This window comes from Mastigoproctus giganteus, chromosome 4, assembly GCF_048544385.1.
Source record: "Mastigoproctus giganteus isolate SK-2022 chromosome 4, ASM4854438v1, whole genome shotgun sequence".
Lineage (NCBI taxonomy): Eukaryota > Metazoa > Arthropoda > Arachnida > Uropygi > Thelyphonidae > Mastigoproctus > Mastigoproctus giganteus.
The window spans coordinates 202,206,883-202,222,439 of record NC_143578.1 but is presented as its reverse complement, the minus strand read 5'-3'; the positions used below and the strand labels follow the sequence as shown (position 1 = coordinate 202,222,439).

At 34.6% G+C, this 15,557-nt stretch overlaps 1 protein-coding gene across 6 annotated transcripts in view; it reads right to left on the bottom strand.

Annotated features, from left to right (window-relative positions):
- The window catches only part of LOC150087330 (FK506-binding protein 15-like), a 373,115-nt gene that overhangs the window by 138,828 nt on the left and 218,730 nt on the right, over positions 1–15,557 (bottom strand). For all 6 annotated transcript variants that reach the window (XM_090371133.1, XM_090371131.1, XM_090371135.1 and 3 more), the window contains 2 exons: positions 8,158–8,260; positions 1,820–1,991 (listed from right to left, as the gene is read on the bottom strand). In XM_090371133.1, coding sequence (XP_090227259.1) covers positions 1,820–1,991; positions 8,158–8,260 — 275 coding nt within the window. The remainder of the gene's footprint in view (positions 1–1,819; positions 1,992–8,157; positions 8,261–15,557) is intronic.

Genomic DNA, 15,557 nt, shown 5'->3' with positions numbered 1-15,557 from the left:
AATCTGATTATACAAGGTTCTGAGGCTGCAAGACTTTCACACATGAGAAACAATGCAGGAAATACAGCTGCATAGCTCATGTACTAATTTTATCTATATTTGTGGATACTGAACTTACAATTTTCAGTGCTTTCATCTCTTTGTCAATAAATATCACATGAAACATGCCTTCAAACTACTCAGGTGGTCTGCTTTCTAAATTTTTTTAAACATTATCATTAGAAAGAATGGTCAGATTCCTTTAATATAATGTCTCACTGTACCATAAGAATTTGTAATGGAAACTAACCACAGTGAGAAATTCTCACTATGGTACTGCAGGTTTTTTTTTTTGAAATACACTACAATGCTTTACTGCATTTGATTTTTAATCAAGGGGATCACGCTCCAAGATCAAGACTGAGTACTCAATGCTTAAGGCTTGGGCTAATGTTCAACTTAAATACAAATACCATTATTCACAGTTCTGCCTAAGTTGCTAATTTCTTTCAAAATTGTATAGCATCATGTGAACAGGCAAATCCACTACATATTTAAAAACCTGAGACCCTGCCAGGACAGCTGTTTCAAAACTACTGGCTTCTCATCAGCTAGCATATGACCCTCATTAACAAATATATTTCATATTAATTTTATTTGATTTAAATACTGAGTTGAAATAAATATATAAAACAAATAACCTATAGAAATATATAACACACATGTTGAGGAATTAAAAACACACCTAAAAATTGTGCGTTTAAATGCAGTTTTATACTAATTTTAATAAGTAGCTTTAATGTATCACTTTGTGTTAATCTACATAAAATACATTATCTAGATATACACACTATTATACAAAATAAACAATTCCACACAACTGTGTTTGTCTACCATTTCCTGCTCACAAATATAAATTACGTCCAACACCCTGCCAAATTAATAACTGTCTGTAGATAAGGTGTGGATGTCCTAAAAAAATAGCTCTGGAAATTACTCAAAACACAGGTTCTGCACCCCATACATATATATATATATATATATATATATGATAAGATCCAATTACAATGAACTCCTGAGGGGGGGGGGGGGTATGCAAATCATTTTGTCATATTGAAATTTCATTTTAATGCATGGTGCAAAATTATTTCAAAAGAACCATTATTTGTCAAAATAAGTTCTGCTGCACTTTTGTACTATATATAAGCAGTAACTTTATTTTTGATATTAAATTTAAAATCAATAATAAATAAATAATGCAAGTATTGTTAAAGTAAAAATACTTTGTTCAAAGAGTATCAAGTCTGAAAGCATAATATGGCAGAGTTGATATAACTTGTTACTTTTTATATATCAATTTTGTTTTTAATACTCACTCCCTCACCCAAAATTAATGAAAATTCAAATTTAATGCAATGGAAAATGTGGGTATTACTGGGTGGAACGGGGGAAAAAAAAAAAAAAAAACTATTCTTTTGACACATCTTTTAAAAATAACCCCCAACCTACTAAATGAATGCTTCCATAGCTGTATTTGGAAAAATTTGGGCTACAGTGCCATTCATAATTTTCCAATAAAGTTATTTTATTGTAAATCAATACATTTTAGGCAAAGATGGATTTCGAAATTCACCATACTGAATTTTTATTTAATTTGAATGAGAATCAGAGAGCACTAATAATAGTTGAAGAGGAAAATATTTAGGTTAAAAGGGTATTTGTTGTAATGAGATTTTACTATATATAAAAAAATAATCCTTTTACAATAATAGTATGGTTTTTACAAAGGAAGAACCAATTTCTCGGGGATTAATGACACTATATATAGAAATAATTGTACCTTTTGACTGATTTCTCAAGGTATCAAGTTCTTGTTTCTGTTTATTAACTTCCACAGCTGTGAGCTGCATTTTTTGTTTCAAATCATTTTCTTCCTGTTGGTGATTACTAAGTTCTACTTGCAAAGAACTGATTTTGGATATTGCTTCAGCTAACTCATTTGCAAGCTTAGCCTTAAACAAAAAACATTTCAATCAATATATTATAAATAAAATTGCTAATCAAAACCAAAAAATTGAAAGAAAGAAAAAAAAAAAAAAGAATTATATTAGTACATTTTCTCACTTAATGAGAATAATATGGTATATTATTATTATTTATTTATAATCAAAATTATTATTTTTGTAAAATTCAGTTAAATATAGCTATTAATATTTAAATCTACAGTGAAACAAAATGAAGAAACTTCAAGCTTTGTGAATTTGAGAATAGAAATAACTACATAGCAATTATATAGGCATGTAAATTGAAATTTGTAGAATGGGGCTTCTATTCTAATATTAACTTTCTTAAAGTTTGAAATGCTGATTACAAAACTGACATCCATTTTCTTATATCATGCATTTTTCCATAAACTGAGAAAAATTTACAAAATAAGGAGTTCCTTATTTTGTGAATTTTATTTAACTTATTCAAATAATCTGTATATGTTTTATAATAAATGGATAAAACTCAAATAAAACTAAATAAAATTACAAATAAAGTGAAGAAAATAATAGAAGAATGTTAATAAAAATATAAAAATTTAAGCTGGTTCATCAGATTTCATGAAATAAAAGCTAGTACAAAAGCATAATCACTTTGAGATTATGCTTTTGTACTAGGCACCACCACATGGCTAGATCTTAAATGTGTAAGATCTACACATTTAAGATCTAGCCATGTGGTTTTTCACCCTCTCTCCCTCCAGAACCTTGTCCATCTATGAGATCATCCCCCTTATCCATCACTTTTTTAAATCAAATTGTTGTTAATACTGCATTGTGCATTGTGTGTTCTTACTTATGTTTTCTTTTTGATGTGAATTTCTTGTTTGATCAAGAGTAAAATAATAAATTTGTTAAATATAAGCATTAAATAAGATTAGAGAAGTGATTTAAAATCGTTGTCTTAATTCATTTCAGTGTAAAAATGCTAGTTTGCTATCACTATAATCTAATCACAATACTTAAAAAAACACATTTTTACCATCATAATGAAAACTAGTAAATTTACTATTTTGAATTTTCACCACTACCATTATTAACAATGCTATAAATAGAGAGCAAGTTTGGATAGCAACAATATGAGAGTTACAGAAGAAATGGAGAAGTAGATTTCATGGACTAAGTAACATATAATAGTTCATGAAAAGTATTTTAAGTGCTGTGTTAATACATTTAATTCAGAAACACAGAGGCTTACCTTCTGATTTCTGTTTTTGTTGCTTGTTTACCATTAAAGTAAAATACTTTTTTGTGCTTGCAAAGCTTATTAAATTTACACTGGCCCATTTTACAGGCTTCACAAGTATTAAAAAAAATGTTTTTTTGCTGGTAATGAATAATGCATGAAACTTTCATAAGCAAGAAAGAGAACATTAAAGAAATAATAACTAATAATAAATAATTAAGTTCACAGTATTTCCAATTTTTTTTAATACCAAAGGAAGGAACTTAATTTTGCATTTAGAACTTCATATTGATAAAAAAAAAGAAAAAAAGAAAAAGTTTTTGGACATGAAAATAACCTTTTCTTTTATATTAATGTTTTAATATTAACATTAACAATGGTAAGAAGAGGACTAATTTTTTTTTGTAAGAACATATTGTTAATTGCCATATTCTGTAAATAACGGATGGAATGAAAGGTTTTAAATATTAGGAAGAATTCTGGTGGATGAATAGTTCATTTTTTAATTGGTCAATACATAACTTAATTTTTTTGAGGTATCAGATAAACTGGCCTTACCATTAGAAAAATCAGCTGGGGGTCTGGCACTTAGTGTGCAAATATTATATTTTATACTTCATTAAGGTGAAAGCATGAAGTTTATACTCCTTATTTAGTTTGATTATAATTTTGGCATTATCTATTGTGGTTTATGTTTATTATTATGTGCTTGTGTTGTAAGTTCTATAACCCCATTTCCATTACATATGCTACATTCATGAAGCATATGTAATGGAAATGAAAGTAAGCACATGTGTTCAATATATTGGAGCATCCATAGCTAGTAGGAGTTATGGATGCATTTCATTAATAATAAACATAAACCAAAACAATGAAATATAAAGGCATTAGAAATCCTGGTGTCAACAGACAAGGGGGTGGAGTCCAGTTGCTGATCACTGCCAGCAAATGGGGGTCATAATGAGCTAGCCAGAAATCTTCGAAACCCTCTGCAATGAAAAATAAAACACCCTGACCACATGCCCTGTGCCTCAAATTGCAAACGTGGCAATTTAGAAGCCTCATTCTAGACCTTCCAACTGTCATCAGTGACTATTTCAATATGCCCATTCCAAAGCATGCAACTTCTCTGAATGATCTAACATCAATTCTGATTCAACTGGCCTTACCAAACAAGAAATTCCATCAACAAGACAAATCACTGTACTTAATATACCACAACCTGCAGAATAAATAAATGAATATCACAAACTTGATTAAAATGTGGACAAGAAGAAAACCTGTTGGAAAACTTAATACTGGAAAACTTCTGGCAAGCAAACCTAGAAAAGTTGACAGGCTATAAGGAGCTGTTACGCTACTTTCAGTTGATATGCATTCCGTTATGTCAATTCTACCTGACAGTTTCTTTTTTAACTCTGATCGTTAGCCACCCCAATAGGCATTTTCACAAATTTGTTGTAGAACAAACCTGTTCCTATAATCCACCTCCCCATGGCAAAATCAACTTACCTTCTACACAAAATTCATCAGATCAGAGATTGTCATACAACAGTTGACTAATTATGACTGGGAAAGCCTTCTTGATATGACCATTGAAAATGCAACCCACAATTTATCAGAGCAGATGCAGATTATTGTTTTCTGTATTTATAAATGATGTTGATGATGGTATATCAAGCTTAATGTCCAAGTTTGCAGACGATACAAAGGTTGGCAGGGTTGTTAAGGAAACTACTGATGCTATGCTGCTGCAACAGGATCTGGAAAGGTTGAGCAGATGGGCTGAGAGGTGGCAAATGAAGTTTAACATTCACAAATGTAAAGTACTACATATGGGAAACAGCAACCCCAGAGCAACGTATCAACTCTGTGGTGCTACACTGACAGTGGTAGAGAATGAAAAGGACCTGGGGGTAATTGTGCAGGCAGATATGAAGTTCTCTGAGCAGTGAAGACGGGCTACAAGAGTATCTCATGGTGTATTGTCAATGATATACATGAATTTTTCTAGTGGGGATAAGGAGGTGATTATTCCCTTGTATAAGGCAATGGTCAGGCCACACCTAGAGTACTGTATACAGGTCTGGAGGCCTCATTTCAAGAAGGATGTAGAGCTGCTGGAACAAGTACAGAGAAGGGCAACAAGATTAGTGAATGGAACAAAGGGTTGCTCTTATGAAGTAAGGCTTAAGTTTTGCAAATTACAGTGTCTGGAGACTAGGCACTGGCGAGGTGATCTGATAGAGGTGTATAAAGCCTTGAATGGTTTGAGCATGCTCAATGCCGATGGGATTCTTCCTCTTGCTCAGAATAATCACCTGAGAGGGCATAAATTCAGATTGAGGAAAGACAGATGTAGGATAGATGTGTGGAAATTTGCCTTTAGCGAGCGGGTAGTTGGTTGGTGGAACAGACTTCCATCCCTTGTTGTGGAAGTTGATAGCCTAAATAAATTTAAGGCTCAGCTGGACAGGTATTTTGAACGAATGGAGGGGTGAAATGGAAGTGTTTTTTTTTTGTTTTTTTTTTTTTTTGGCTGATGCTGCATAAGCTTGCTTTCTTGCATCATATGCCTCTACTAATGCTAATGCGGTGGGGACTGGGTCAAAATTCTTACGGGAAAAACAAATAGAATGTATCGGAGGTCAGGGTGTGATATTGAAAATCACACTGGCCTCCAGCCTCTGGCCCACTGGGATTTCCTTGGTAAGTCTTATGGCCAGTCTGCGTCTGATCATGGGAGCTTCCAAAGGGGTCAGTATATCAGATAAAACCAAGAAATGATTCAATGAATTCACCAAAATGGTGTTTATTCAAAAGCAAATGTCCCATGAGAAATTTTGCTGAAGTCCAAATCTCTCACTGCCCATGAGATATATAAAAGAGATAGAGCAAAATTTCTCAAATCCAAAAAGGCAGGACACTACTGCTATAATTTACTTAAAACTCCATTTGGTCCTCCCACCACAATGAATAACACTGTGATCTCAAAGCACCAGCTAACAAATGTGATAAAAGGTATCCAACAAGCAACAGCAGGATCAGAAGGGCTACCTATGTTTCATGATCAAAATGTGTTTTGAGTATGTCACAGATATCTTACTAACATATCTATCAAAAAATTCTCAGAACTGGATCTGTTCCCATCGATTTGGAAAACTTATAAAGTAAAACTAAATTCAAAATCTAAGCATCCAAAATCAGCCAAAGGTTTGCACTCAATCTCTATAGGATACAACTTGCTACAGGTCTTTGAAAAACTCATCCATCTTGCAATAGTCAATCTTCTCTAGTTGGTCTCCCATCTACATTTATACAACTTCCAATCTCTTGGTACACTCTTCAGAACAGAGCAAACCATAAGCAAAAAATCATAGACTGATATAATTTTTTACTACTAACAATTACTGTTATATATTATATATAAATATAAATATTATATTTTATATAATATTTTAATATAATTATTAATTAGTAATTATGGGAAACAAGGTTATTTGCTTTTCACTTTTATTAATAACAGAAAAAATAAACAGTTCAATTAATTTAGGAAATGTAATGCACTGCATACATCACCTAACTTGTTTAACTGTAAATTCGTACCACTTTTGCTAACTATTAATGTTCCACTCAGAAAATTGTTTACTTTTTGTGTTTTGGCTCTGCTTTCACATCTATATATCAAAATAGGCCTTACAACTTTGTTTTTGTTTGTTTTCTTAGGGTCTTATTGTTCTCAATAGTATTGTTGAAGAATCAAGCTATTTTAGCATTGTTTTCCTGATTTATGGTTTTGTCCCCTATTCCATTATATATTTATATATAATAGAATAGAATAATAGAATACAAATATTTATATTTCATTACTGTTATATTATTTTTCCTTCTACTTCAACTCTTACAGGTTCCTTAGAAACTGTTAACAATTTTGTTTTATTTACTGATACAGGTAATTTTTTATTATATTTTGCTACAATTTGTTTAAATCTGTGCAGAAATATTTGTAAATCATCTTCTGTGCTTAAGTTATAATTTTTAATTCTTTATTTCCTATTTTAACACCTTTATTAACTTCTAAGTTCATCTAATAATTCTGCACATAATAACAGTGAAGTGGGTACCCAATGAATCACGCTGTCGTATACCTTTTCTAATTGGTACTTCTTTATGTTTTCAGTGTGTTTTCAGTTTTAATTAGTGTTTGATTTTCTGTATAAATTTCTTCTTTCTAATAACATTCAATGCATCTTCCAGTCTTACTCTATCAGATGCTTTTTCCAGGTCAACAAAGCATAGGAATACTGAATTCAATTGCCTTTTCTACAATTTGATATAGAAAATTTTCAATATAATTACTGCACTGGTATATAATTTCATTTTCTAAACCCATGTTGTTCATCTTGAAATTCCAATGATTCGTAAGATATTGTGACACTACTTTTGTGTATAATTTCAATGTGGTACATAATAAATTTATTCCTCTATAATTTTCTGGCTTATTTTTATTCTCTTTTATTCAGGATTGGTATTGTGATACTCTTTTTCTATTCAGCGGCTAATTTTTCTGCATTAGATATAAAAGAGTTTGATTATTTCTTCTAATAATTTAGAGCATTCTATATTTAAGAAGTTCTTTATTAATTTTTTTAAAGTTTTCCAATATTTTAGATTTCCAATTTGTTTTTGTATATCTTTAATTCTGTATGCCTGCCAATAATTAAATATCCAATTTATAAAAAATATACATATGAAAAATATTATTTTAAACTTTCCGATGAAGCTTTTGTCTAAGTGGAAAATAGACAAGATTGAATGTAGAGGCTATTTTTCCTTACATACACTTCTTGCAAAAAGAGTTCTGTAGGAGTTATTAACAAATGTTTCCAATATATAACTGGTAGCACTAGTCAAATGCTGAAAGTCAAAAAAGAAAAATGGACCTACTCTTTCTTGTTCTACAGCAAACAACCTGGCTTGAGATTGAGCTGCAGTAATATGGAGAGAATCACTTCGCTCTTCCAACATGGTATTGCTCGTTTCAATAAACCTAAAAAAGCAAAAAAATATATAAACTTTAGAGAAAATTTCAGTTTCATAATTTTAAGATTATTGATTTGTTGTAAATTTAAGATATTAACTTTGGTTTGTTAGGTGAATGAAGGAGTGGGGGGTAATTTAACTTCTACACAATTTTTGCTCATCTGGAATAATTTAAAGTGCTTTTAAAAATAAAAAGCTTGTATTAGTACTGGCATATAATGCAAGGAAGCCACAAGATTTTTTGGCATAAGAAGAAAAAAAGAAACGTAGATAATAAAAATTATGCACTTCCCTCCTCATGTAGGTAACTATTCAGTTGATCTCTGAATTTCTTCAAACTGTCAGCCTCAACTACCTGCAAAGGCAACTTGTTCCAGCAGTCAACTACCTGCTGGCTAAAAGTAAACTTCCTATGTAATCTAAACCTCTTCTAGTCCAAACTTACTATCTAGTCTAAACCTTTTCCCTGTAATTTGAATTTATGGCCCCTTGTTCTGGAATTCGTTGTAACTGTGAAAATTCCACCTTCATTCATTTTACTAACCCTCTAAGATCCTTTAAAAACTTCAATCAGGTTCCCTTTAAGGTGTCTGGTTGCCAAGTTCTATAGCCTGCATTATCAAAGTCTTTCCTCATATAGTTGTCCATTTGCTGATCCTATGCAAGATTCCTGTCTATGGACCCTTTCAAGAAACTCAATGTCTTTTTTTTAGATGAGGTCTCCATACCTGGACACAGTATTCCAAATGCAGTCTTACAATTGCCTTATACAGTGGGATTATGACCTCCCTATCTCTACAGGATAATGTTTGATAAATCATTGATAGGACACCATGGGCTAGATAGGCTGCTTGTTTACACTACTCAGAAAACTTCACATCTGCTTGAATCATAACTCTCAGATCCCTCTCTTCCTCGACAGAGAGTAATTCAACCCAACCAAGTGTATAATTTATTTTGGGATGCTATTCCCCAAATGTAAGACTGTGCATTTTTCTGCATGCATTAAAACATAGCTGCCACTTTTCTGACCATTCCTGAAGCCTATCCAAGTCATCCTGAAGGAGTGCTGCTTGGCACTGGTTATTAATGACACTTCCAATCTTTATGTCATCTGCAAATTTTGACATTACACCCATTTTTTCCCTTCGTCAATGTCATTTACAAAAAATCAGAAACCACAGTGGTCCAAGACTTGTTCCTTGGAGACTACTTCTGATGTTACACCAATCTGAAGAATATCCACTGATTATAACCCTTTGCCTTCTACCCTGCAGCCACCCTGCAATCCATCTTAGAATCTTTCCAGTAATCCCAACAGCTGTGTCAAAATAGTCAATTAGTTAAACACGATTTTCCTTTAACAAAACCATGTTGTGTGTTCAGAATGCCATTCTTTCTAAATGTCCCTGAATTGCACTCGCAATAATTGCTGACTTTCCCTGCCACTGAAGTCAGACTAACCGGTCCGTAGTTACCAACTTCACTCTTAACACCACCTTTATGTATTGGTGATATGTTGGCCATTCTCCAATCCAAAGGAATCTTTCTCAAGTTGAATGATGCCCACATAATTAACCTCACTGGTTCTATACACTCTCTGGCATTCTCCCTCAAAATTACTGGTTATGCACCATCAACTCAAGAGCCTTACTTGCCCTTATGCTTGTAAGTTTCACTAATAAACAGTTATCCGTAATTTCAAAATCCCTAATTTTATATGGCTCAGACTCACTTGCACAGCCTCTCTTTAGCATGAAGGGTCTTTCTTCAGTAAAGACTGATGCAATGTACTTATTCAATTCATCAGCAACATCAACTGAGTAATCTAAGACTTTCCTATACCCAGTACACAAGGATCCTCTCTAATTCTTTTTTTATTCTTTGTAGAGTAAAATCTCATTAATACAAACTGGGTTTATACTAAGTACTCGTTTATATGAAGCACATCCCATTCCCCTGCCAAAGGATAGGTTTTTCTATGTAAATATATTCGTTTAGTACAAAATCCAGTTAATATGTATTACAAAGTTCTGTTTCACCCTGTGAGAAATATTGTTATTTTGTACATTAAATACAAATCTTGGCACAGCTGTCTGATTATTGTCCCTATTATTGCTTCTGGCTGCTGGGTACCCTGCTTCTCAAAGGAGCAATGACTTGTTAGAATTTACTTTTATTTAAACAAAACCAGTTTAATGTAGCTACAACTGAGTGTGCACTCTGAAAAATATCATTATGAAAGATGAGATGTTAAATTAACAAAAGAATAAAAATGGTTTTTCTGAGTTGTTTACATACACTCCTTCACTCTCCACAAGAAAAGGTCAGTTGCAACTGTTATGCTGCTTCAAAGAGTCTTTTACTACAGTATAATCTATTTTTTGTGCCATTTTATCTGATATAATGTTTTTTTTGGGGCTTGCATTTTTAAATTAATTTCAAGTTTGTTTATATCAAATCTCATCTAGTAGTGTTATAGTGATAAAATGTAAACTGATGGAATGAAGCCTAGAAATTAAACTGAAAATTATACAAGAGGCTGATAGAATGGAACAAAGCAAAATGGACATTGCAAAGGAATGCCACAGCCCTTTATCCACAATACCGAAAAACTGAAAAAAAACCTGAAGTGTGCGATACTAGAGCAGCAATAAAAAAAAAAACAGGAAATGAATTCCTGGTTCAAAACATGAGAAGCTTGAAACAAAACTTTTCGAGTGGTACCAACATATGTATGCATGCAATTTGCTAATATCAGGTCCAATTTTGAAAGAAAAGGCATTATCTAGTTCAGCAACACGGAGTTAGCAACTTCAATGCAACAGTGGATGGTTGGCTCCAAAGATTTAAGGACAGGAATAACTTGGTTTCACAAAATGTTTGCTGGAAGTCTGTATTAGTCGACAAGTAAAAGGCTACAGACTGGTTGCATTCTGTATGGTCCATTCTTGAAAAATATGAGGCAAAGGTTATTTTTTACCTTGACGAGACAGGTTTATTTTATAATTTGTTGCCAATGTATTTGCTGTTTGAGGAGAGCCTTGTCATGGTGGAACATTAAGTAAACAAAGACTCACTGTTCTGTTATGCTGTATTTCAGATGGCAATACAAAACTAAGCTCACTTGTGATTGGTAAATTTTCCAAACCAAGATGTTTTAAGAGGTTAACAATATTTGCTGATGCTATCGAGGCAGTGTTAAGTGGGTCAGAAAACTGCTAGCTTGGGGGAATTCACAGACTAAAAGATTAATAGTAGCCGCAGCAGAGGTGAAAGTGATTCTTGCACTGCTTCTATTGTAATGAGCAGCAGCAGCCTAGACAGCAAGTTGCTGGAGATTTCAAGAGCTGCTGGGAGTCATCATGGAACAAGTAAATACATGGGCTGTGTTAGGGTAACTAAGAAAAAGAACAGGTGCATGTATACATGCATGTACACCAATGCTAGAAGTATAGTAAATAAATTTGATGAATCTGAAGTGCTGATCAAGGCATCAAAGGCAGATATTGTTGGGATGTCAGACACACAGTGTCACACAGAAATAAGCAGCGCAGAATTGGAATTTGTGGATTACAATGTGTACAGAAAGGAAAGACAGGGTAGGAAGGGAGGAGGGGGCTATGCTGTTAGTTAAGAAACACAAAATCTAAAGAAGTGTATCCAGTTGACATGGGTGGACAGTGCAATGTTGAGTCAGTTTGGTGTGACATAAACACTAGGAAAGGAAAAATGAGAGTAGGACTGTGTTATAAGCCTAATCACACTCTGAGGAGTACAAGGAACAACTGTGCAGAGAAATAGGGTGGGCCATAAATCAGAATGTCTTGTAATGGTGGATTTTAATTTTCCAGATATTAACTGGAACTTGTGGATTGGTCACTCACACACTAGCAAGACAATTCTTTACTGGATTTATTGGAGGATTGTTTTCTACAGCAAAATGTTCGAGGGGCAACCAGAGGGAGTAATACTCTTGATCTGATTATCAGCAGTGATTATTCATGCATTAAGAATCTGCAGATAAAGGAACCAGAAGGTGGCAGTGATCAGTGTACCAAAGTGAGATTTACTCAAAGATGTAACTACCATCAGGGGTAAAGGGAAGGGTTTTTGCTTTCGTAAAGGTAACTACAGTGGTCTCAGACAATTTTTAAATTCTATACAGTGGGATCAACTGATGTTAAAAACAGCAAATTCTAAATGGGAAGCCTTCAAGGAATTAATCTTGGAAGCTACTACTAGGCTTTTCAAGCCAACTAAGAAATACTGTTCAAGATTTAGACCTAAATGGATGTCAGATGAACTAATGAGGCTCATGGCAGAGAGGAAAAATCTGTGGGATGCATATAAATTATCAGGTGACACAGAAGCCTATGGCGGATATAAGCTAGTCTGTAATCAAGTCACAGAAGAGGTTATGCAAGTGAAGGATGATTACGAGAAATACTTGAAAAAGGATGCAAAGAAAACAATAAAGACTTCTTTACTTATGTAAACTCTAGAAGAAGGGGATAAATCAGATTGGTCCATTTGATGTTGGTGGTTTGGCTATTGGTGATCCTGCTCAAGTATCTGATAAATCGAATGATTAATATGCATCTACATTAGCATTTAGCATTAGTAGAGGCATATGATGCAAGAAAGCAAGCTTATGCAGCATCAGCTAAAAAAAAAAAAAAAAACACACCTCCACTTCACTCCTCTGTTCTTTCGAAATACCTGTCCAGCTGAGCCTTAAATTTATTTAGGCTATCAACTTCCACGACAAGGGATGGAAGTCTGTTCCACCAACCAACAACCTGCTGGCTAAAGGCAAATTTCCATACGTCTATCCTACATCTGTCTTTCCTCAATCTGAATTTATGCCCTCTCAGGTGATTATTCTGAGCAAGAGGAAGAATCCCATCAGCATTGAGCATGCTCAAACCATTCAAGGCTTTATACACCTCTATCAGATCACCTCGCCAGTGCCTAGTGTCCAGACACTGTAATTTGCAAAACTTAAGCCTTATTTCATAAGAGCAACCCTTTGTTCCATTCACTAATCTTGTTGCCCTTCTCTGTACTTGTTCCAGCAGCTCTACATCCTTCTTGAAATGAGGCCTCCAGACCTGTATACAGTACTCTAGGTGTGGCCTGACCATTGCCGTATACAAGGGAATAATCACCTCCTTATCCCTGCTAGAAAAATTCCTGTATATCATTGACAATACACAATGAGATAGATACTCTTGTAGCCCGTCTGCACTGCTCAGAGAACTTCATATCTGCCTGCACAATTACCCCCAGGTCCTTTTCATTCTCTACCACTGTCAGTGTAGCACCACAGAGTTGATACGTTGCTCTGGGGTTGCTGTTTCCCCATATGTAGTACTTTACATTTGTCAATGTTAAACTTCATTTGCCACCTCTCAGCCCATCTGCTCAACCTTTCCAGATCCTGTTGCAGCAACACAGTGTCAGTAGTGTCCTTGAAAACCCTGCCAAACTTTGTATCGTCTGCAAACTTGGACATTAAGCTTGATATACCATCATCAATATCATTTATATATACAGAAAACAATACTGGACCCAACACTGAACCCTGAGGGACTCCACTAATAACATTAGTCCACGATGAGCAGTGTCCATTGATTACCATTCTGTCTTCTCAACCTCAACCACCCTTTTATCCATAGCAGCAATTTGCCTCCAATGCCACACTGCTCCAATTTGTGCAGCAGTCTTTCATGTGCAACAGTATCGAAAGCCTTTCTAAGATCCAAGTATATAATATCAAAGTTATTCCCTGCATCCAGTTCTTTTGTGACTGCATCATAGTATCCAATCAAATTGGTCAGGCAAGACTTCCCCTTAACAAAACCATGCTGTGTCTGAGCTATAACTGAACTCTTCTCTAGATGATACTGCAGTGCTTCTTTAAGCAGTGCCTCCATTAATTTTCCTGGAACAGAAGTTAAACTCACAGGTCTATAATTACTTGTGTCAGCCTTTGATCCTCCTTTGAGAATTGGGGTCACATTTGCACATCTCCAGTCTGTGGGTACCTCCCCTGAGTCCATGTAAGCTCTGATAATTATGGCTAAGGGTTTGCTTACTTCCTTTGCTGCCTCCTTTAACATAACTGAATAGATCCCATCCACCCCAGGTGCCTTTCTTGTTTATCTTCAACAATTTCTCCTCCACTTTACTCTTTGTTATTACAAGATTCTCTAGCTTACTGCCAGAGTTGAATACACCTCTGGCATTCTCCTCACTGAATAACTCCTCGTGATGTAGATGCAAAATATTCATTTAGTTCATTAGCTACCTGAGCAGGAACATCAACAGTTGATCCATCGATATCAAGTAGACCAATCTGATTCATTCCCTTCCTTCTAGAGTTTACATAAGTAAAGAATTCTTTGCTGTTTTTCTTTGCATCCCTTGCCAAAGATTTCTCATAATCTGCCTTCATCTGCCTTACCTCCTTTGTAACTTGGTTACAGATCAACTTGTATCTATCATAGGCTTCTGTGTCACGTGTTAATTTGTATGTATCCCATGCATTTTTCTTCTCTGCCATATGTCTCATTAGGGGGCGCCTCCATAGCCAGGTGGGAAGGAGCAGCAGTGCGTAGTACACGCTTCTTGATTAGACCGGGGTTTGAGCCCGTCACCACCAAATACGGAGGATGCGGAAAGGTCAGGGAATGACCACCGCAAATCCCCGGAGCAATATGGCTTTAGTTGCTAATGCTCCTAAAAACCAAATAACAACAACAACATGTCTCATTAGTTCATCTGACATCCATTTAGGCCTAAATCCTGAACAATATTTCTTAGTTGGTATGTAAAGCCTAGTAGCTTCCAAGATAAGTTCTTTGAATGCTTCCCATTTTGAAGTTGCTGTTGGTAACATCATCAGTTGATCCCACTTTATAGAATTTAAATACTGTCTCAGACCATCTTAGTCACCTTTTCGAAAGCAATAACCCTTCCCTTTACCCCTAATGGTAATTACCTCTTTGAGTAAATCCCACTTCGGTATACTGTGATCACTGCCACATAGTGGTTCCTTTATCTGCAGATTCTTGATGCATGAAGAATCACTACTGATAATCAAATCAAGAGTATTACTCCCTCTAGTTGCCTCCTGAACATGCTGATGTAGAAAACAATCATCCAATAAATCCATAAAAGCCTTGCTAGTGTGTGAGTGACCAGCCCACAAAGTGACCAGCCCACAAATTCCAGTCAGTATCTGGGAAATTAAAATTCCCCATTATAAGACTCTCTGATTTACTGGCCCACTCTATTTC